Below are 20,712 nucleotides of genomic sequence, written 5' to 3'. Positions count from 1 at the left end.
ATTTTTAAACTGTAGTATGATACAAATACAATAGAAATTACAAGTCAAATCTGCAAATTGATAGTTACTTTTTTAATGTTAGACATTTCCATAAACATTCCAGTTTTAAAAATGAGAATTTTCTCGCACCTAATGTCATAGTTCAGGCTTTTACAAGGTTAATGTATCTTTACAGTTTATGTGAAGTTATTGTATTTACCTTGTTCTGAACTGGTGAGATGTGATTGAAAGCCTTAAGTAAGCAATGGATTTACATTTTTGCAGACGGCTAGATGAGCAGATTAGCATCTTTCAGATAATTATGATGCTACAGTAAAAAGAGGATTAGCTTAGCTTAGCTCAAAAGTAGAATAATTGTTTTAATTATTCTGAGTATTGATGAAACTGCCAATCATTCTCTTCAGAAACATATCATTGGCTTTTGGCTTCAAAGTGCTTAGAAATGGACTGAAATTAGAAGCTGGCATCTTAATTAGGTCGTTATACCTGCTGAAACGAAATCTTTCATTGTCATCATACATCTGAAGTCTTATTGGTCGACATAGACCCCAGTAGATGTTCAGCAGCCCTTCAAGAACAAACTCTCCATCCTCCTGCATACAGACACAAACACACGTATGACAACAAATTATCAGCAGTCATTGTCAGAGGGGATATCCTGCTGGCCTGCAGCCACCATGGTTTAATATCAGGTGTACGTGCTGGGACATTCGCTCACAGCTGCAGGGTGAGCTCTGTCATCTCTCAGAAACTGTGGAAAAAAGGGCGTGTCACACAATCCTTTTTACAAGAATGAATCACGTCTGGGAGGGCCGAAATGGAACAAAGTCTTAATAACTGCTGTGGGTCACGTACACGCAGGGGGCGAGTTTGTTGTTTTTGTTGAGAAAAAAAAGTGAAACTCTAAAATTAGAATAGATTGGAAACTATGCCGTACGTGCTTTGGATGTAGAAAACAAAACTGTTTGCTTTTACAGCTAAATGCAAAACACAAAAGGCAGAACTAAAGCAGAAATCAAGGGCCTTCGGCGTGTTAACGTGAAAAATAAATCCAGAGGTTCAACAACAAGTCAAGGTTTATGTGCTTTGTATTAAAGCTAGATCAATGATAAATCAGATACCACACATCTGTGACTGTGATAACAGCCATCCACCACACTTTTAGGACGTCTGCTTGCCTGAAACAACTTGTTATATCATCACTATAACTAATTCATTACCCAGAAATACAATAAATATCATTTAACAGATTTGCTGAGGGGAAAAGCTGATGAATCAAATTATTATGCAGTTTCAACAGCAAAGTAACACAGATAAGAAATAATTCCTAATTCTCAGAAGCCCAACTGCTCAGCTGACACCAGTAAAACCAACAAGCATCGATTTTTAAAGTATAATTTTTATGTAATAAAAAGTAAAATCATTGGAAAAGGCTGAATATATCTGGAATTCATAAGTCACAGAGAATTTTAAATGTATGCAAGTTTTGACATTTCAATTTACATACATTCCAATAAGATTGAATCATTTCCACTGAAATGTAATAAATTTTAATGGATTCTTCTAATTAAGGAGGTGTTACATGCAAACATGTGGCTTCACTGAGCTCAAACAGATTAATTATTAATTAAACAAGAACAAAACAATTCATATTAGAGGGCAGATATTTTATGTACTTTTTGAGCAGCTTGCATGTGATGCATCCTCGTGTATGCTCTGCTTTCATGCATTTCACTTGTGTGCATGAGACTGATTGTTGAAGTAACCACATGATGAACAATTTTTACAGGCGTCTGAGCCGTTACAGACATAATCCTCATGTTTTGTTTTTTTAAACTTTTAATGAGTTGATTTGCATTGAAAATGTGTGCGTTTGTGTATTTTTTTCTGTTGGTTTTATAACAAGGGATCAGGAGGAGGCATAATGGTTGGAAATGACTGAAAGAATAATTATGCTTGTTTTCATTTTCATAATGATAACAATCATAAATGTTAAAGAGTGGAAAGAAGAGACAGAAAGTGGATTTCTGGAGGCGCTCACGGGGCTTCATTGTTTTGGAAATATAAACATTCAGTGCAGCTGCACCACTGAACCTCGCTGACCCACCACTCCTGAGTTTCCTGAACAGGCATGAACACACCCTCAAGTGCACGCACACAAATTCACACAGATGCGAGTTAGGTCAGCTGAGCTATTTTTGGAGCTAGCGGTTAATCACTCTGCTGCAGCGTGCCTCTATAAAGGCTGGATACACACTCCAGTCCACTCAGACTCAACTGCAAAGACTGGACATCACTTCTATTTCTCTCTGCATGTCAAACCTACAACACAAGTATCAAAGGTGAGAATGATTCCTCTTTTACTTCTTCATTATTAGCTGTTCCTCAGGACTACAAATGAATTATCCCCACAAGTTATTTTTAGAGAAATCCTAGCAGTGTATTCAACATTAACTAAAGAGTTATAAAATTAAGTTAATGATTTGGAAGTAATTATTTTCAGGAAACAATACAGAATAAGGAAAGGGGGAAACATCTTTCAGTTTAGCTCCTGTTTTTAAATTTAAAAAAATGGTAATGAGTGTAATTAGAGATGTTTACAGATTATGTCAGATGTTTTAGCAGCACAGTTATATGTTGTCAAATATTAGAAATTACAGCTATAATCTGTATTTCTTTTGATTTTTTCTTGAAAAGAACCCCCTTCCCAGAGTCTAATTATTTTATTGTTCCTCTCCGCTGCAGCATGAAACGCAGACAGTTGTTGCTGTCTCTGCCTCACTTGCCAACCATTACCGAGACACTTGAGGACTTGCCTGTCAACCCTTCATCCTCCCAGTCCACCCAGAGCTCCCAGTCTCTAGAGGACTACATGACCAGCATCCAGGCTCTTGCCCGACCTGTTGAGGCCCCAAGCTACGGCCCTGTCAGACTCCAGAGGACCCCCAGGCTGCGGCAGTTCTCAAAGGCTCAGATGAAGCTCTCAGTTTCTGCCTCAGCACCTCGCGGGTCTCCGCGCACATTAAGGACTTCCAGACCTTCCAGTCTGAATCTAAACAGCAGCACAGAGGATTTTTCCCTCAGGATGAGCAGAGAACGTGACTGCAAGGGAAAGGACCCAGTAGACTGGCTGTTTGGACAGATAAGGACTTAAAGAGAGGTTTGTTTGTTGTTGTGGGAAACCCTGGAGGTACTTTGGAGTATCCAAACAAGGAGCCACAGGAGGAAGTGAACTGCTGGTATTTGCTCAGTGATAAAATCTCTATGTGACTCATGAGCAAAACGAAGACTTATTTATTTTCCTGCACTTCTACATGTTTACATAAAGGAATATTTTGTTAAGATGTAAAGGCTATAGTTTGCAATAAAATAGTAAAATAATCAACAGAATCTGAAGTAGCATGTTTTTGTTTCTGAGATTAATCCACAAAGAAGATGATGACTAAAAAACCCTCTTTTTTGTGTGTCAAGTCACACTCTCTAAAAACAAAAAAACCTCTTTAAACGTCTGAGATCTTTTGATAGACTTTTTTTTGGTTTTCTGTCAAATTAAACCCTACTTATTAAAAAAGGTAGATGATCCTAGTCTACTGACAATAACAACAATTGTTATTTGCATCCATAGTGTGAGAGGTTGTGTCCGCAGGCAAGCAGCACATATTTTAGTCAAACCCTGTTACAGAAAGAATTTTACTCTGTACTTCATCTACACTATATAACAGAGGTAAACATTTTAAAACAACACTTGAATGAGTAAATTCTAAATCTGAAATCATTCTTATAGCAGACCAACTCTCCTGCTAAAATAAACAGACACTCATGTGATCATGTGATCAACAGTCAAACACCCACTGATGACATCTGGAAAGTAATGGAGTGAAAAAAGGGAAGGAGTGACATTTTTCACACTCTATGGACAAATATACACTACTAATCTAAACCAATATTAAAATAGTACATTACATGTTTTTTTTAAAGTATTGATAGCTGATATATAAAAATATGAAAGTCAGCATTCTGCAGGAGCATCTATTTAATGCTGATACTTCTGTCAACTGAATATTCTATTTTATTCAGTGTTATAATAAATATAAATATAGTGAAATATTGTGCAGTATCATACCAAAGCTACAGCTGTAGTTAAAATGACATCCTTTGACCTACTGCAACAAAAGATATAGTAACAACATTTGTAGTAAAATGCTTACATATTAAAACATCACTGGTGATGATCCAAAGAATATAACATGTAATTATATTTAAAGATAAGTAACTATTTTATAGAAGTCCCAAAAGGTTTATTCCATTCACCTGGACGTAGAGTTTTCAGTTGGAAGAACGTTTGGTCCAGATGAACAGAAACAACTTTCTGGGATTTCCTTAACCGGATGTTAGAACATGGATTAAGATATTCTATAGAAAGCATTTTAGTGAGTGTCCCGCCCCCAAGTAAATTCTAATGATAATAATTTTTATGCACGACTTGTAAATGGTCCATTTAATTTTTTTTTTTGACTGTGCTTCAACTTAAGTTCAAACTTCTTCCATCACAGCTACAAATCTACCAGGATGATTCCTCCCCCGTCTCCGTTGACCTCTTTTAGTCTCAGCATGCTAGTGACATCCAGCGGTGAGAAATGGGGCTACATTTCAAAACCTGGATTCGGCCACTAGAGTGCGCTATATACTCACTGACGGACACCGGAGGTTAATAGAGCAATATTATATACCAACCAACCTACCACTCCTGTGCAACGTTCAGGAGTGGCTGAAGTGAGCCCAGTGTTTACTTAGATCAGGCTGAAACCGTTGCACCATACAACAGTGTGGTGGCCTTTATAGTCTGAAAAATACACCCAAACAGTATCCACCGTTTACGTTTAAGACAAACCCAGATGCTGAAGTGCTCTTTAGCATGTTTTGGAACTTAGCTCTGCAATCTGAGGAGTGAAAGGAGAATTTGACACCTCCGGCAGTCTACACCTGCATTATTACAGATATTGCAGTGATACTCTTTAAAAGTGTACATGTTAGAATTTGTTTTCTTCTCACAGGTCCTGGGGTTGTTTATTCTGGATGGTACTAAACTTCCACCTCAAAGCACCTGACATCTCCTCCTCCAGTATGACTAATACACATCACCTGACTACACCTTTAGAATTTGATCATGAGTGATTCTTAAAAACAACACATATCTCTGCAGCCTCCAACCGCCACTTCACATATGTCTTTCCAAAGACAACCTGAATGATTGTGCAAGTCTGGCTTTGTCTAATTACAGACACATATTTTCTAGCAATTCACAGGAGGAATTTTCTACTTTTATCTTATAATCAAGGAGTGTCAGTACAGTGTAATATTTGTGAGCCGTATCTACAAAATATCTACTGTTCGGTGGATGAAGATGAAGCATGACCCTGTGGTCAGATTGCTCTTGATAACAGTTGACAAAACAAAGAAACTACTTTCGGCTGCTTCCTTATTCACAGGGGGTCATCACAGCGGGTAGTTCGGCGTATTTCATTTTGCAGGGTTTTCTTTTTTTCCCTTTCTGACACAACTCCAAGAGGATTGTGTTTCCTCCTGGAATCAGATAAGGGGTCTTTCACTCCAAGGTGAAACCATGTGGAATTCACTTTCATTTACCAACAAAACCTCCACCAAGACAGTATTTACTTTTAAGGGGACAGTATTGTATTTTGTATATATTAATATCCTTTTCTTTGTTCTTTTTAAACGTAGTTTAGGATGTTTTTAGTGCAATAAAAGTGAGTGCAACATACAGACTTTTGTCATTTGCCCCACTGAAATCCGTTTAAATATACTTGACATAATTTTGAGTATAATTATGCTTTACTTGTTTTTGTTTATGTGGATCTAATACATGTGTAGCATTCATTTGTTAAGATGTCTTGACTAAAATGTCCTTTAAATGTTCAGTGAGAAGTATCAAGTTAAAAAGGTTTTTGATCACAAGTTTTTTAGTTTTTCAAAAAATTATTCATATTTGGGATTATTGGACATGCATTTAAATTGTTATGTGGTACTGGTTAAACTGGTTTTGATATATCAATATATGCTGTTAATGTAAACAATGACAATAAGCACTATTATCACTTGAAGGAGAGGTCAGAGGTTAAATGTGGCATGATATTATTTATTTCTATACAGCACTTTGTATATGTTGACAATACATACCACACTTTATACAGTTTCTAAGTTCTAAGGCTCTTTGGTAGCACTTCCACCAATAAATCATTAGGCTGACCTTGAAGACCCTGATGGATGTGAGCCCAATTTCAACGGACTGTTAACACAACCCCACTCGCCACCCCTACAAAGTTTTATCAGAATTCATTCAAAGGTTTTCGAGCTACCACGTTTATAGACAGAATGGCACACACACATGCAAACACTACCAAAAGCACAATCTCACTGGTAGAGGCAACTATGTTTATAATCTAAAAAAAGTGCTTGATGATTTATTTATTTTATGACTTATTCCTGCGTTTCCTGTAGTACGACCATCATAAAAGACTGAATTCTTGGCACTGGTCAGTCTTTCTGTACACACCTTGTAAGGTGGAGCGATTAAGAATAGTTGAAGAAATCCTGAAACTCAGACAAGCAGGAAAACAACAAAAGGTAATGTTTTGAATGTGTGTTACACTGTACTTACTCTATGATAACAGAGACAGACTTGACAACAACCATGCAGAAGCACATTAAAGCTTCACCTAGCAGAACTGTTTTAAGGAATGGGAGTTTTCACAGTACAATCTAAACAATGGGACAAACAGTGGGTGCGTGAGAATTGAGCAGATAGTGGTATGAAGAATTCACAGCAAATGGCTGGGCTTCGTGTCCTGCTCCCTGCACACTTGACCCAAGCAGCTTCTTAACCCTAAACCAAGTGGAGTACATCCAGCTGTGAAAACAGGCACTTTTTCTTGTTCTACATGGCCACTATGTTTGTCATTGTCCAGCATTTGAGTGAAAACAGCTTTAGGTAATCAGATTGAGTAGCTTGTTTGCCAGCAAAATTAGCATTTAGGATTTAGTGATGCACCCGAACAAAAGTCCCTGTCAACAGTTCTCATGCAGCTAAACACAGACATAATTCATTTTCATTTATCCTTGCATCAACATTACTGCTGAGCAATATTTCTCCACTAAGAGTGTATTTTCAGTTAAAATAAGACAGCATTTGAACTTTACCACTACAATAAAGCTGATATTTAATTATCAAGAAAGCAAATACATTGTTCTTGACAAAAATAAGTAATATGAATCTAGTAAGAGTTGGTGATGTGTGACCTGTAAAGTTAGCTTATGTGTATGAGTCATTGTCACTGTGAATGCGTCATCGTCTTGTTATGCCCGTGACACAAATTCTCTCTGTGTCTGCTGCTGCTGGTGTTGTTAACTGGAATATTGAGTAATAACCAAAGGCAAAATAACATATGTCTGTAGCCACTATGACATCATCAATGGGTTTGGGGCTCCACTCTCTGATGTGTTGAATTTTTGGATGCTGCCATGTTGGTTTCTTGGAACTAGAAGTGACCACATGCGAACAAGAGGGTGGAGTTCTAAGTTACCAGCTAACACTAATAAACCTGGGTAGAAAGCTGCATTTGTAAACTGTATGGATGCAATGCACAGACACATTTACCTATAATTAATGCATGGTAAAAAGCACCTTTATCATAAGTAAAAGACTAATAAAATACTGGAATTTCCCTCACTGAAACTGAAGCACAGATTTCTGTAGTCTGTACAACACAACAGGCCATATTATTAGTTAAACAAGTCAATTAAAAAAAAATCTCCAAATACGCACCAACAGCACACACAAACTGAAGAGGCCCAGTTTAATCACTTAAAGTAGTGGAAGTGAGGCACTGCTGACGTTATGAACGGGCCTCAGGGGTCCACACCCACCCAATAAAGTCACTGTGCCCCGTCAGCTGAATTCTACTGCTATACTTTAACTATAAGTTACACTAATTCATACAATATGGTAATGAAAAGGTTAAAACACCCATATCACAGTGAAGTTATTGCAGTACCAGCTCACTTTAATGATTTGGTTCACAGTAGTTTAGTGCTTCTGGAGCAGTCATAAGCAGCATGACAAAGGAGGATACTGATAATGTGGGCTTATGTATGTCAGACTTTGAAACAAATTGTACAAGCAGACAAATGACCTCTTTTTAGCTTCAACGATACATGAGCGGTACTTTCCAGAGCATGACCCCACCAGAAAATTTCAAAACAAATGAAAATGTGTTGAGGATATTGTGTGCTCTCGGTTGAAAGGTCTTGCTTTGCTTTGCCTCTGTAAATAGAGCCTTCAGCTTTCAGATCCTCTTCTGGGGAACCAGCACCCAATTTGGACTTGAGAGACAGACACCCTTGCTAATTTTAAGATCCAGCTTGAAATTGTACTTTTTGATAAAGCTTATAGTTAGGCCTGGATTACGGGACCCTGAATCTTTTCTTTGTTATGCCGCAACAGGTTCATACTGTTGGGGATTTCCCATGATGCACTGAGTGTTTCTTTTTCAGTGTGTGTGTTTATACACCACTCTGAATTTTTATCATTAGTAATTATTAATCTCTGGCTCTCTTCCACAGCATGTCTTTGTCCTGTTTCCCTCCCCTCGGCCCCACTGGGTCGAGGCAGATAGCCGCCACTTCCTGAGCCCGATTTTGCTGGGGGGCTTCTTCCGGTAAAGAAAAGGAATTTTTCCTTCCCACCGCCACCCAACTGCTTGCTCATAGAAGGTCATTTGACTGTTGTGGTTTCTCTGTCTTTACCTTACAATGTAAAGCACCTAGCGCAACTGTTGATGTGATTTGGCACTATACAAATAAACCTGAATTGAACTGAAATATGTTTGTTTGTTTTCTGGGGGGAGAATAGCAACGCAGCGTGAGCTGAAGGCCCCCCAGTCAAAGTTACCTGTTCATACGTTCTGCTGACTGTGATGGTGACGCCTAGTAGACATCTGTTAATTAAACTCAGAAAGGCTCTATATCCACTATCCCTAAGACTTCAGTATACAGATAGCTGTGTAAGAGTCATTCACCCACTCAAAGTGGTTCTGAGTGGGGAAACTTCATGGAGGCCAAAACCAGCCTCATGTGGCACTTCCACATTGGCTTCATTTCTGGAGGTTGCCCCTCGGTAATAATACAGAAATCACACACATAGCCCACACTCCAACTCCGACTGGTGTCCCACAAGGTTGCGTCCTCAGCCCCATCCTCTACACCCTGTACACCCACGGCTGTGTGGGTGACTCCAACAAAGACATCATTTTGAAGTTCGCGGACGACACTGTAGTGATCGGTGGCATCACTGGAGGGGACGAAGCGGCTTATAGGAGAGAAGTAGCCGGTCTGGTGCCATGGTGTGAGGACAACAACCTCACCCTCAACACTGACAAGGCAAAGGAGATGATAGTGGACACGAGGAAGAAGAGGAGGCCTCACCCACCGCTGTCTATCTGGGGCCTTGAAATGGAGAGGGTGAGCAGCTTTAGGTACCTGGGCGTCTACATCTCTGAGGACCTCACCTGGACACTGAACACCACACAGCTGGTCAAGAAGGCTCAGCAGAGGCTGTACTTCCTGAGGACGCTGAGGAAATTTGGTATGTCGGCCAAGATCCTCAGCAGGTTCTACAGCTGCATTGTGGAGAGCACCCTGACTAGCTGCATCACTGCATGGTACGGCAGCACTACTGCTATGGACCGCAAACGCCTGCAGAGAGTGATAACAACTGCGGAGAAGATCATCAGAACTCCGCTGCCCTCTCTGCAGAGCATCTACCGTCGCAGAGTCTAGAAGAGAGCTGCCTCCATTCTCAAAGACCCCACACACCCCCAACACAGACTGTTCACACTTCTGCCCTCGAGACGAAGGTTTAGGAGTGCGAAATCCAGAACATCCAGACTCACTAACTCCTTCTTGATGGCAGTGGGGACTCTTGAACAGCTGACCCATTTTGAACAGTAATTTTATTTATTTATTTATTTTTATAAACACCCAGCACGCCCCTGCGGGCGGTTTATCCTTCAAGCTCGGGTCCTCTACCAGAGGCCTGGGAGCTTGAGGGTCCTGCGCAGTATCTTAGCTGTTCCCAGGACTGCGCTCTTCTGGACAGAGATCTCCGATGTTATTCCCGGGATCTGCTGGAGCCACTCGCCTAGCTTGGGAGTCACCGCACCTAGTGCTCCGATTACCACGGGGACCACCGTTACCTTCACCCTCCACATCCTCTCGAGCTCTTCTCTGAGCCCTTGGTATTTCTCCAGCTTCTCGTGTTCCTTCTTCCTGATATTGCTGTCATTCGGAACCGCTACATCGATCACTACGGCCGTCTTCTTCTGTTTGTCTACCACCACTATGTCCGGTTGGTTAGCCACCACCATTTTGTCCGTCTGTATCTGGAAGTCCCACAGGATCTTAGCTCGGTCATTCTCCACCACCCTTGGGGGCATCTCCCATTTTGACCTCGGGACTTCCAGGTTATACTCGGCACAGATGTTCCTGTACACTATGCCGGCCACTTGGTTATGGCGTTCCATGTATGCCTTGCCTGCTAGCATCTTGCACCCTGCTGTTATGTGCTGGATTGTCTCTGGGGCATTTTTACACAGCCTGCACCTGGGGTCTTGCCTGGTGTGATAGACCCCAGCCTCTATGGATCTTGTGCTCAGAGCTTGTTCTTGTGCTGCCATGATTAGTGCCTCTGTGCTGTCTTTCAGTCCAGCTTTGTCCAGCCACTGGTAGGATTTCTGGATATCAGCCACCTCCTCTATCTGCCGGTGGTACATACCGTGCAGGGGCCTGTCCTTCCATGATGGTTCCTCGTCTCCCTCCTCTTTCTTGGGTTTCTGCTGCCTGAGGTATTCACTGAGCACTCGGTCAGTTGGGGCCATCTTCCCAATGTATTCTTGGATGTTCGTTGTCTCATCCTGGACTGTAGTGCTGACACTCACCAGTCCCCGGCCCCCTTCCTTCCGCTTAGCGTACAGCCTCAGGGTGCTGGACTTGGGGTGAAACCCTCCATGCATGGTAAGGAGCTTTCTTGTCTTTATGTCAGTGGCTTCTATCTCCTCCTTTGGCCAGCCTATTACCCCAGCAGGGTACCTGATCACGGGTAGGGCGTACGTGTTGATGGCCCGGATCTTGTTCTTACCATTCAGCTGACTCCTCAGGACTTGCCTGACCCTCTGCAGGTACTTGGTGGTTGCAGCTTTTCTAGCGGCCTCTTCATGGTTCCCATTCGCCTGCGGGATCCCCAAGTACTTGTAACTGTCCTCTATGTCTGCAATGTTGCCTTTTGGTAGTTCAATCCCCTCAGTTCTGACTACCTTCCCTCTCTTTGTTACCATCCGGCTACACTTCTCCAGTCCGAACGACATTCCAATGTCATTGCTGTATAGCCTGGTAGTGTGGATCAGTGAATCGATGTCTCGTTCACTCTTGGCATACAGCTTGATGTCATCCATGTACAGGAGGTGGCTGACAACTGCTCCGTTCCGTAGTCGGTATCCGTAGCCAGTCTTGTTAATGATCTCACTGAGGGGGTTCAGGCCTATGCAGAACAGCAGTGGGGACAGAGCATCTCCTTGGTAGATCCCGCACTTGATGGTGACTTGTGCTATGGGCTTGGAGTTGGCCTCTAGTGTTGTACGCCACATCCCCATTGAGTTCCTGATGAAGGCTCTTAGGGTCCCATTGATCTTGTACAATTCTAGGCATTCCAGTATCCAGCTGTGGGGCATTGAGTCATAGGCCTTCTTGTAATCAATCCAGGCAGTGCACAGGTTGGTCAGTCTGGTCTTGCAGTCTTGGCTGATTGTTCTGTCTACCAGTAGCTGGTGTTTTGCGCCTCTGGTATTCTTGCCAATTCCTTTCTGTGTCCCACTCATGTATTGACCCATGTGCCTGTTCATCTTAGCCGATATGATGCCTGACAGGAGCTTCCATGTAGTACTGAGGCAGGTTATTGGTCGGTAGTTGGAGGGGACCGGTCCCTTCTTGGGGTCCTTGGGGATCAGGACCGTCCGGCCTTCAGTTAGCCATTCCGGGTGTCTCTCGTTAACTAGCAGCTGGTTCATTTGTGCTGCCAGACGCTCGTGGAGTGCAGTCAGCTTCTTCAGCCAGTAGGCGTGAACCATGTCGGGCCCTGGTGCTGTCCAACTCTTCATACTGGAGACCCTTTCTTGGATATCTGCCACTGTGATGGTTACTGGACCCTGTTCAGGGAGGTCGCTGTGGTCTGCCCTCAGATCCTCTAGCCACTGAGCATTGCCGTTATGGGTTGCATCCTTCTCCCATATGCTCTTCCAGTATTGCTCCGTCTCCAGCCTTGGTGGTGCTGTTCTCTTATTGTTCCCTTGCCACTTAGAGTACACCTTTGCTGGTTCTGTGGAGAACAGCTGGTTTATTCTCCTGCCTTCTATCTCTCTGGTGTACCTCCTCAAGCGGCTGGCCAAGGCTGTGAGTCTTTGCTTGGCAGTTTCCAAGGCCTCAGGTATGGACAGCTTGCTGTATTTCTTAGGCACCTTATTTGTCTTACCTTTCTGCAACTCCGTTAGTTGGCTAACCTCCCTCCGTGCTACTTTGATCTTGCCCTCTAGCCTCCTTCTCCATGGAGGGTACTGCCCCTTGTCGCTGTTCAACTTGTAGCCAAGCATCTCACTGATCACTGCTGCCGTATTGTAGATCAGCTTGTTAGTGTCGGTAATCGTGGTTGTAGGTATTGCCCGTAGTGCTGCATTAACATCATCTAGCAGACCTTCTGAGGGTACTTCACGTAATCTTGGTAACCGGCTACGGGGGATCCAGGTTTCAAGCTTGGCCATGATCCTATTTTTCAGGTCAGTTCCTCTCGCACTCAACGATCCTTCTCCTATCGCACTTGGGGCTATGTACCCAATCTCGGGTGGGGGTGATGATATCGCCCCCCTGACCTGGCGTCCTGACTCCTCCTTGCCGTAGCATTTGTGTTGTACCTCGTCAATCTCTAGCTGTGAGAGCAGTCCCTTCTTTCGAATGTTGGAACACTGAGCTACTAGTTGTTTCGCCGTCATTGTGGATGTTGGGTATCGAAGAATCCATAGGTCCCTCATCCTATTCATGTAGCCCCTTCCGCCGGGGTTACTTGCGTAGTAGCATTCCAACAACGCCCTGTTTTCGTCTCTTGCCCACCGATGCCTTCTTGAATCTTGAATCCCATGTGGTGGACTTCAGTAGGGTATTTCCCCCCCCAGATAAATCCATATTCAGCTTAGATAAACAGAAATTTTAATTTCATTTTTCATGTTCAGCAGAGTTGGGGAAAGAAAAAAAAAAAATCAGCTCTGACATACTGTTACAAACTTACAGTGGTTCATTCCACCACTGTAACGTGTACGAAGTCATTCTTTATGGAAATTAGAAGGGAAAATGTTTTATTTAATCTCTTCTTATCACACATTAAGGCTTTTCCTTTTTACACATTTCAACCACTTTGTTTTTTAATATTATGGTTAATGTTGTAATAGCACTGGTGCCTCTGTATCCATGCTGGGTCTGTGGCTATGGGGGATTTTCCCAAAAGTGACAATGTAGTGAGTCTCACTCTAGGGGCACAACAAGAGGGGCAGATCTTGACCACCTTGCCCTGCCCTCTCTCTCTCTCTCACACATTGCTTCCTCCTTAAAAAACCCGCTGGTAAACGCAAAGGGAAACTCCCAACCAAAAAACCTAAAGAATGAATATCTGACAAATAACTAAAACTTTTGCAAACAGCTTTACACCCACAACAGCAACATTTTGCAGAAAAAAAAATGTTGTGCTAAGCAGACTTTGATGAAGAAATTTTGAAACTCTTGTCTCTCCTTGTATCTTTATTTTGAGGGAAATAGGGGCGTTTTTGTGGTTTGCCAACTGCTTGTCCCAAAGGAAAAAAACAAAAAACAAAACACAGCACTCTCAGGTCTGTGTTTAGATCCGTCTCCACATTGGAAACCAGTTCAGTCTTGGGACTTTTTCCCTCATCATTTGATTGAAAACCAGAGCGCTGGTTTATAGCAACTGGTTCCAGTTTTGTTATGTGCGTGAGCCATTTTATGTAGCGTGTCCTGCATTCCAGCAAGGCAATTTTCAAAACTGCTCTGGTCACCCCCCCCAGCACTGTCTCTTGCTAGGTGGTCCATGAGCCACTCGCTTTTCCTACCTCACGAGTCCTCAGCTGGAAGTTTTTCCCTTCATGGTAACAGTTGTACGTCTTCAGCAGTGACAAGATATCAGACCTGAGCATGAACACACAAAAGGATGAATCAGTTCTAAAAGTGAGAGCACTGATAAAAATTTAATAAATGTGAATTTCTACTGTAACGGAAAAACTGTCCAGTGATGGAGCAAGGAGCACTTACTTTGGTATGAGTTTCTCCTCACTGAGCTTCACGTAGGTCTGATGCGCACTCATTCTGACTAGAGTGCAGCTGTGGCAGAAAAACATCAAACACAAAAATTAAAATATGCATGTGATGCTAATGTACCAATAATTTTGACTGTGAGAGTCTGTGTGGATTTAAGCAGTGAACAGAAACACAGAAATACAGTTAAAGCATCTAATAAGAATAGTGCAACTTAGTGTTATTTGCTGTCATACTTTTTCCAAAGTTGGAGATCTTTGGGATGTTTTTTCCTCTTATAATGAAAAGGATTTAAAATATTTGCTCCGGTGTTAAGGGCAAGGACAGTGGTTTAGGAGAAATCACATGACATTGGCATGCAGCCATCATGTTGTATCATGTTGCAATAGAGCAGCGCAAATGGCAGAAAATAACATCTTAATCTAATTAAGGGGTTAATGGCCGCTTCAGTGGGCATCTTATGTGTAATTATAAGTAAAACAAGCAGACAAGAAAAAAAGACAGCAATCGCTGCATCATTTATGTCTGTGTCACTTGTGTCGTCTTCTTTTTTGTTTCAGAATCTAGTGGACAGCACAAAACAAAAGGGAAACCTATTAATCAATGGGTGCTTTTTTTCTGGCAAAAGCAGGAGAGATGTCCCTGATCCTTGCCCAGATTCCTGTATCCTGATACTGTGGATGGACGGTGGTACAGGGAAATTCCTCGCTGGGAAAACACACCACGTGGGGGAGGAGCATGAGTATAAAGCAGCCAACATGTGGTTCTGGGCTCAGTGTCAACGTCCTTCAGCATGAAGCTTAATCCTCAGTCCGTCTGTGCGTTCGCTATCCTTAGCCTTTGCTGTGTACTGATCACAGGTAAGAGTCTTTTCACTTATCCATGCTTACAACTAAAACTCACTCTTTTTCAGGGTTTTCAGTGACTTAACCTGTGCTGTTGGTTGGACTGAGCTGACTTTTGATCTTATTACAATTTCTGTGCAGTGAGAGAGTCAAGCAGCACATTTATCCCGGGGAGATGTGTTTGTCCAAAAACACAACAGGGTGTCAGAGGTCAACTGAAGGCACTCAAAGTGTTACTACCAAGCTCCACTTGTCACAACGTCACAGTCATGTGAGTACCAGATACTGCAGACACACTTTCACCTCTTCAGACCTGTGTGCACTGAGGTGATTGTAAACTAAAAGTGTTGTTTCGTGCGTTTTTCAGAGTCACCCTGCAAAGAAACAATAAATCACTGTGCCTGAATCCAGAAGCGCCGATGGCCAAACAGCTGATTCGCTGCTGGCTTAGGTGAGATTTATCTGTTTGTCACTGGTCAGTAAACTAATGAACACATAGGGGATACACCCGTCTTCAAAGTTCCTGTAGATTGCAACCAACAGTGTCTTATAAGTTGCCCAGCCGGTTTTTGTAACAAAGCACTGTACTGCTACTTAATCTTTCCTACTGCTTTGCTGCTTGAGAATCAGTAACAAATTTCAGTTTCAGGTGAATTTATTGCACAACAAATGAATACAAATTTCTATCAGAAGAAGAAAAAGGGTCTGATATTAAGTACTGATACTTAATGCTGGATTTTCTAAGCTCATCTTTTTCTTAACTGTGCTCCTTTATGTTTTTCCCCCTCCAGAGTTCAGCAGTTGGGTCGTGATGCAAAACTGTGTCTACAAAGGAAGAAAAGGAGAGGGGGCCAACGCCAGCAGACTCGACAGAGGAGAAAAGGCCAAAACAGGAAAGTCTCATCCTGAGACTCTCAGTAGCTAGTCAGACTAAGGAAGGAAAAAAATGACACCAAGTATGTACAGAGGAGAAGTGTGCGCAGGGGAGAAACTACTGTAAGGCCACTTGTGTCTTTTCTCTCTCTTTATGTCATTGCAGACATTAAGCTTCTTTAAATTGTCTAAGCTCTACATCAAAGTCTCCTTATTATTTCATTCTTAATGACTATGTATTGAAGATGTATTGAAGCAAAGCCCTGGAGGCTCATAAATGAAAAAACAAGTCCATGGTTCTGTATATGCAGCTGGGAAGACCAACTCGAGATTTTGTGGTTTATATTTATATGACTGCTTGATGTTTTATACTTTATTTTAAATAAACATATCTGAACAATTCTGTGACTGTGTTATTTTGGCTTAAGCCTTTGATATTCTTAATAATTGAAGGAAAGGAAAGGGATTTTATTCCTTGGCAGGATATGCGAGGTCACCGAGCAGACAGCCTCAGCTTAAGCTAATAAACTAAAGGATTCAAGTCAGCTGCAGGAATAAAGCAAATTGTTTTCACTTAAACTTTGTATTGGTATCCTAAATTTATAACCTATAACTAACCACGTGTTGTTTTTATAATCTGGATGCATGACATCCTTTTCCATGGCTCTTACCTGAGAGAATCCCTAACGTAAAAGCAATGGAGAAACTGATCACCATTACGGTGCATAGTGGTTATTGTGTATGCTGAATTTTATGACTACAATGGTTGGTGGTGTTGCACAATAGATGCGGAAACATCTAGGTGATCAGGGTGTGGATTTTGTAATGTTTTATGATAGCTAGTTAAGCTCAAAATCCATTTGAGATTTCGTGTAAATCATGTGACACCCTACTGGAGTCAAAGCAGAATATACAGACACAGAGAGAAACTTCAGCAATAAATACTTTTTCTTGCACAGCATGAGCTGAATAAGTGAAGCATGCACTGACCTGTACCATTTCCCCCTCCCAGTGTTTAAAGAAGAAAAAAAAAAGTAGAAGTATGTGAGCTAATATGGAAAGTGAAAGTCCTCAATAACAGCACCTTTGTCAAAGGACAGGAGTTAATTTTAGGGACTTTTCTTATCTGTTGTGGGAAAGTGGCGGTTCCTTTGGAACCAGGTATTTATTAGGTATGACAGGATTCTTGTAGATGATGCAACAGGATAACAGTATTGGTAGAGAGCTATAGAAGTACTCAGTACGTTTATAGTTTAATTATCTTTACCATATCACATGCACTAAAATACACTAAAGGGTTTTTATGAGAGGCAAGTAAAGGCCAAGGTGTAAAGTAATATCTACATTTCACCAACAGCTAATGAAGAGGAAAGAAGTACAACACTAGGAAAAGGGAAAACAAAAAAATATAGTGATTGAAAAAACACGACTAAAAATGAATTGTTATTCTAAACTTCAATGCTAACTACTTAAAAAAGAAAAATCTTGATAGTAATCTTGGCCCTTTATACAAACCGCTTAACACATTTAAGGCTTGTGGTTTTTTTCCCCTCACCTGATAACATACTACATTTATCTGATCATAAGATTATATTATAATTAAAGTGAAAAAAACATGTCTTGTCTTCACCAAGAACATGTTTATGCAACACACAGATTAGTCACCTATGACGTAGATGATGCTATGGTGCCATCTAGTGGCTATTGCAAGATAGAACTTATGAAATCTTAAAGCAGTGTGGTTCCCGCTTAATGTGCCACACTCAATTTATTATGTACACCTGCCCCACAGTTCTTTATGCAAATAATCATATACCAGCAGCTAAATACATTTAAGCATATAGATATGGTCAAGGTGACCTAGTGAAGCTCAAAGCTTTGAATGTACTTTAAATGTTGCATGGTTGTTGGCGCCAGACAGACATTGGGGTTTACAGAGAATTATCTGAAAGGGAGAGAAGTAGCATTTCTCTGGGGAAAATGTCTTGCTGATGCAAGAGATCAGAGGAGTATGACCAGACTGCTTTTAGTTGATAGGAAGTAACTTAAATAACAGCTTATTAAAAAGAAGGTATATTGGTACCTTAAAACAGATGGGATCCAGTAGCAGATACCAGAGTGGGTTCAGCCAAGGATAGAAAACTAAGGCTACAATTCACACAGGCTGATCAAAACTGGAAAATAGAAGATTAGAAAAATGTCACCTGGTCTGATGACCCTCTATCTCTGCTGCAAAATTCAGAGGGTTTGCGCAAACGACATTTAAGCATGGATCCAACCTGCCTTGTATCAGCGGTTCAGTCTGGTGGTAGTGGCTGCTTCCAGCAGGATAACACACCGTGTCACAAAACTCCAATTTTTTTTCAAACTGGCCTCTTGAACACAGGAGTGACTTCACTGTACTCAAATGGCCTCCACAGATCTTAATCCAATAGAGCACCCTTGGAATGTGGTAGAATGGGAGATTTTCATCATGATGTGGTGCTGCAGCAACTTTGTGATGTTATCCTGTTAACATGGACCAAAATTTCTGAGGAATGTTTCCAGCATATTTTTGAATCTATGGCACGAAGAATTAATGAAGTTCTGAAGGCAAAAGGATGTCCAACACAGCACTAGGAAGGATATAAAGTGAGTACTCAAGTATATACTCACTCACCACTAATCTCTGAGTATAAATATCTATAATGAGCCAACCTTTATTTACAGGGACTGCAGTCTCTTTCACACCAGCAGGAGACAAAGGCAGCTTTGTGTGCAGCATTAGTGCAGATTTTACTTTAAAAACAAAAAAACACAAATGTCTGAGCTATTTTTTGGTCTCAGTACTTCCTGAGATTTTATCACATGACAAAAAAAGGGAAGTTAATCAGTTAAAGTAATGCTGTGTGACTTATTTATAACAAATACTGTTCCACTTTGATACACTTCATTTCAATCTGGAACTGGCCCATTCATGATGACTTTAATATGAGTCATTAAATCTTTTATTCTCAGAATCAAGGGAGGCAGATCTTTCTGAAAAAAAACCTCAGTCATACAGGAAATGATTTTTTTCTAGATCTTTAAGCAAAAACAGAACTTTGTCCGGTAGAGGAGGAAAAAAAACAGAAGAAAAAATGCTTGCATGAGCAGTGTTAGCCACCACAGAAATCAGGAAACAGACTGCCCCATACTGTCTGACTGGGAAGTGATCTCTGGGAGGTGATTCAACCAAATAATAGGAATAAAAAAAACTAAACAAAATAGAGAGAAGTTAAAGATATAACCTTAACAAAATCCTCCTGGTTTGGGTTTAAAGAATCGACAATTAAGTCCACATTTATTTCATGCATTACTGAGGCAACAACATCTGTCCTACCTCCCCCTTTAATGACCTCTGCCCATCGCCAGCTTCAGCTAAGCAATGTGCTGACAAAGTATGAGCATACAGAGATGGTCAGTCTACCTCTCATACATATTTATACACAATAATGGGTTTATAACTTAAAGGATTCCAGTCTGTCACCATTATTATGAATTATTCAACAATCACAAATGGCTATACGGTAGATGGGCCAAACGCTGTGCGATGAAAATTCATTTTATTTGGCTGGGCTCGGGTTTCGGTGAATTTACGTCGTCTGCGTTTTCTCAGCTTTTCTCTCCTATTCATGCATCATCTTTGTGTGCAAGCTTCCTCGGTGGACAAAGAGCTTTCATTGCAGGTCTGCTAATTGGTTTGATCATCGCGAGATTCGTATCCAATTATCACACCTACACCGGCAGCTGCGCCCGAAGACAATTCAGTCCCACGCGTAAAATGACACGGAGAGCTCCAAATAACGCACTCAATGAATGAGTTTCCGAAACATATCTCAACAAAAAAAGTATAAATTTAAAATGCTAATGAGGCAGATAACACTGATCGGCAAATCACGGCTGACTTAGAGCTTTAACGATAACGAACGCGGTTTCTAACAGCAAATAGTAGATCACATGAAGGCTAACGGAAAGTTTCTTATACTAGTCAATACTCCCAAAAGCAAAAGACAAAACAAAGCGTAATTTAACCTGCATCCAACTTCTGAGCATCTCTTCTTATCAGACTATTTTTATTTGTTCCGGGCTTTTATTGCAGGATGAAAGTTATTGTGCCTTCTTTAAACGTAACTAAACATAAACTGAATCATTTTGAGCCTTACCATAACAGAGTGCGTCCCCGTTTTCTTCCGTATCACCAGCGTTATATGCCTCTTTTCGTTATCAGTTTTCATGCCTCCTTGGCAGTGCGGTATTCTGAGCCGAGAGATAAAGGTGACATCCTGAATATCCAATAGCAGCCCGCGTTGATACACCGCAGCCAACCACACTCGAGCATAGGCGGGCTGAAACAGGGCTGCATACCTCTCCCTTCTTGATCAAGGTGGCTCTGGGGCTTTGCTTTAATCCTATCAGCCAGAGGTGTTTTAAATTGTGGTCTTCGCCACACTAAGGGTGTTAAGACTCAGCTCTAAGACTATAAAGGTTTAATTTAGAGTTTTGATTGAAAGTTATATGGGTTAAGTGAGAT

The 20,712-nt window shown here is 41.4% G+C and overlaps 3 protein-coding genes across 4 annotated transcripts in view; 2 read left to right on the top strand and 1 right to left on the bottom strand.

The window, feature by feature from the left end:
• Nucleotides 1–20,455, bottom strand: part of rassf4a (Ras association domain family member 4a) — a 28,036-nt gene extending 7,581 nt beyond the window's left edge. Inside the window, exons 1-4 of one of the 2 annotated variants that reach the window (XM_085428234.1) lie at nucleotides 20,345–20,455; nucleotides 14,440–14,508; nucleotides 14,241–14,316; nucleotides 487–593 (exon numbers count right to left, since the gene is read on the bottom strand). In XM_085428234.1, coding sequence (XP_085284360.1) covers nucleotides 487–593; nucleotides 14,241–14,316; nucleotides 14,440–14,492 — 236 coding nt within the window. In that variant the 5' untranslated portion in view covers nucleotides 14,493–14,508; nucleotides 20,345–20,455. Of the gene's footprint in view, nucleotides 1–486; nucleotides 594–14,240; nucleotides 14,317–14,439; nucleotides 14,509–17,150; nucleotides 17,540–20,344 lie in introns of those variants that run through there. The other variant, XM_085428235.1, reaches the window with a different exon arrangement.
• LOC146655702 (protein DEPP-like) lies at nucleotides 2,184–3,414 on the top strand. The gene is made up of 2 exons (XM_085428238.1): nucleotides 2,184–2,342; nucleotides 2,746–3,414. The coding sequence occupies exons 1-2, from the start codon at nucleotides 2,314–2,316 to the stop codon at nucleotides 3,152–3,154; spliced, it is 438 nt and encodes a 145-aa protein (XP_085284364.1). The 5' UTR covers nucleotides 2,184–2,313; the 3' UTR covers nucleotides 3,155–3,414.
• On the top strand, nucleotides 15,151–16,254 carry LOC146655701 (growth-regulated alpha protein-like). The gene is made up of 4 exons (XM_085427675.1): nucleotides 15,151–15,302; nucleotides 15,429–15,558; nucleotides 15,655–15,738; nucleotides 16,079–16,254. The coding sequence occupies exons 1-4, from the start codon at nucleotides 15,236–15,238 to the stop codon at nucleotides 16,194–16,196; spliced, it is 399 nt and encodes a 132-aa protein (XP_085283801.1). The 5' UTR covers nucleotides 15,151–15,235; the 3' UTR covers nucleotides 16,197–16,254.
• Nucleotides 20,456–20,712: the final 257 nt, after the last annotated feature.

The sequence above is a fragment of the Rhamphochromis longiceps genome, linkage group LG13 (assembly GCF_057381845.1).
Source record: "Rhamphochromis longiceps isolate RC_006_pf linkage group LG13, R_longiceps_female_GT1.1, whole genome shotgun sequence".
In the NCBI taxonomy this organism is placed as follows: domain Eukaryota; kingdom Metazoa; phylum Chordata; class Actinopteri; order Cichliformes; family Cichlidae; genus Rhamphochromis; species Rhamphochromis longiceps.
The sequence above is the reverse complement of the archived record's forward strand: the minus strand, read 5'-3'. Positions and strand labels throughout refer to the sequence as shown.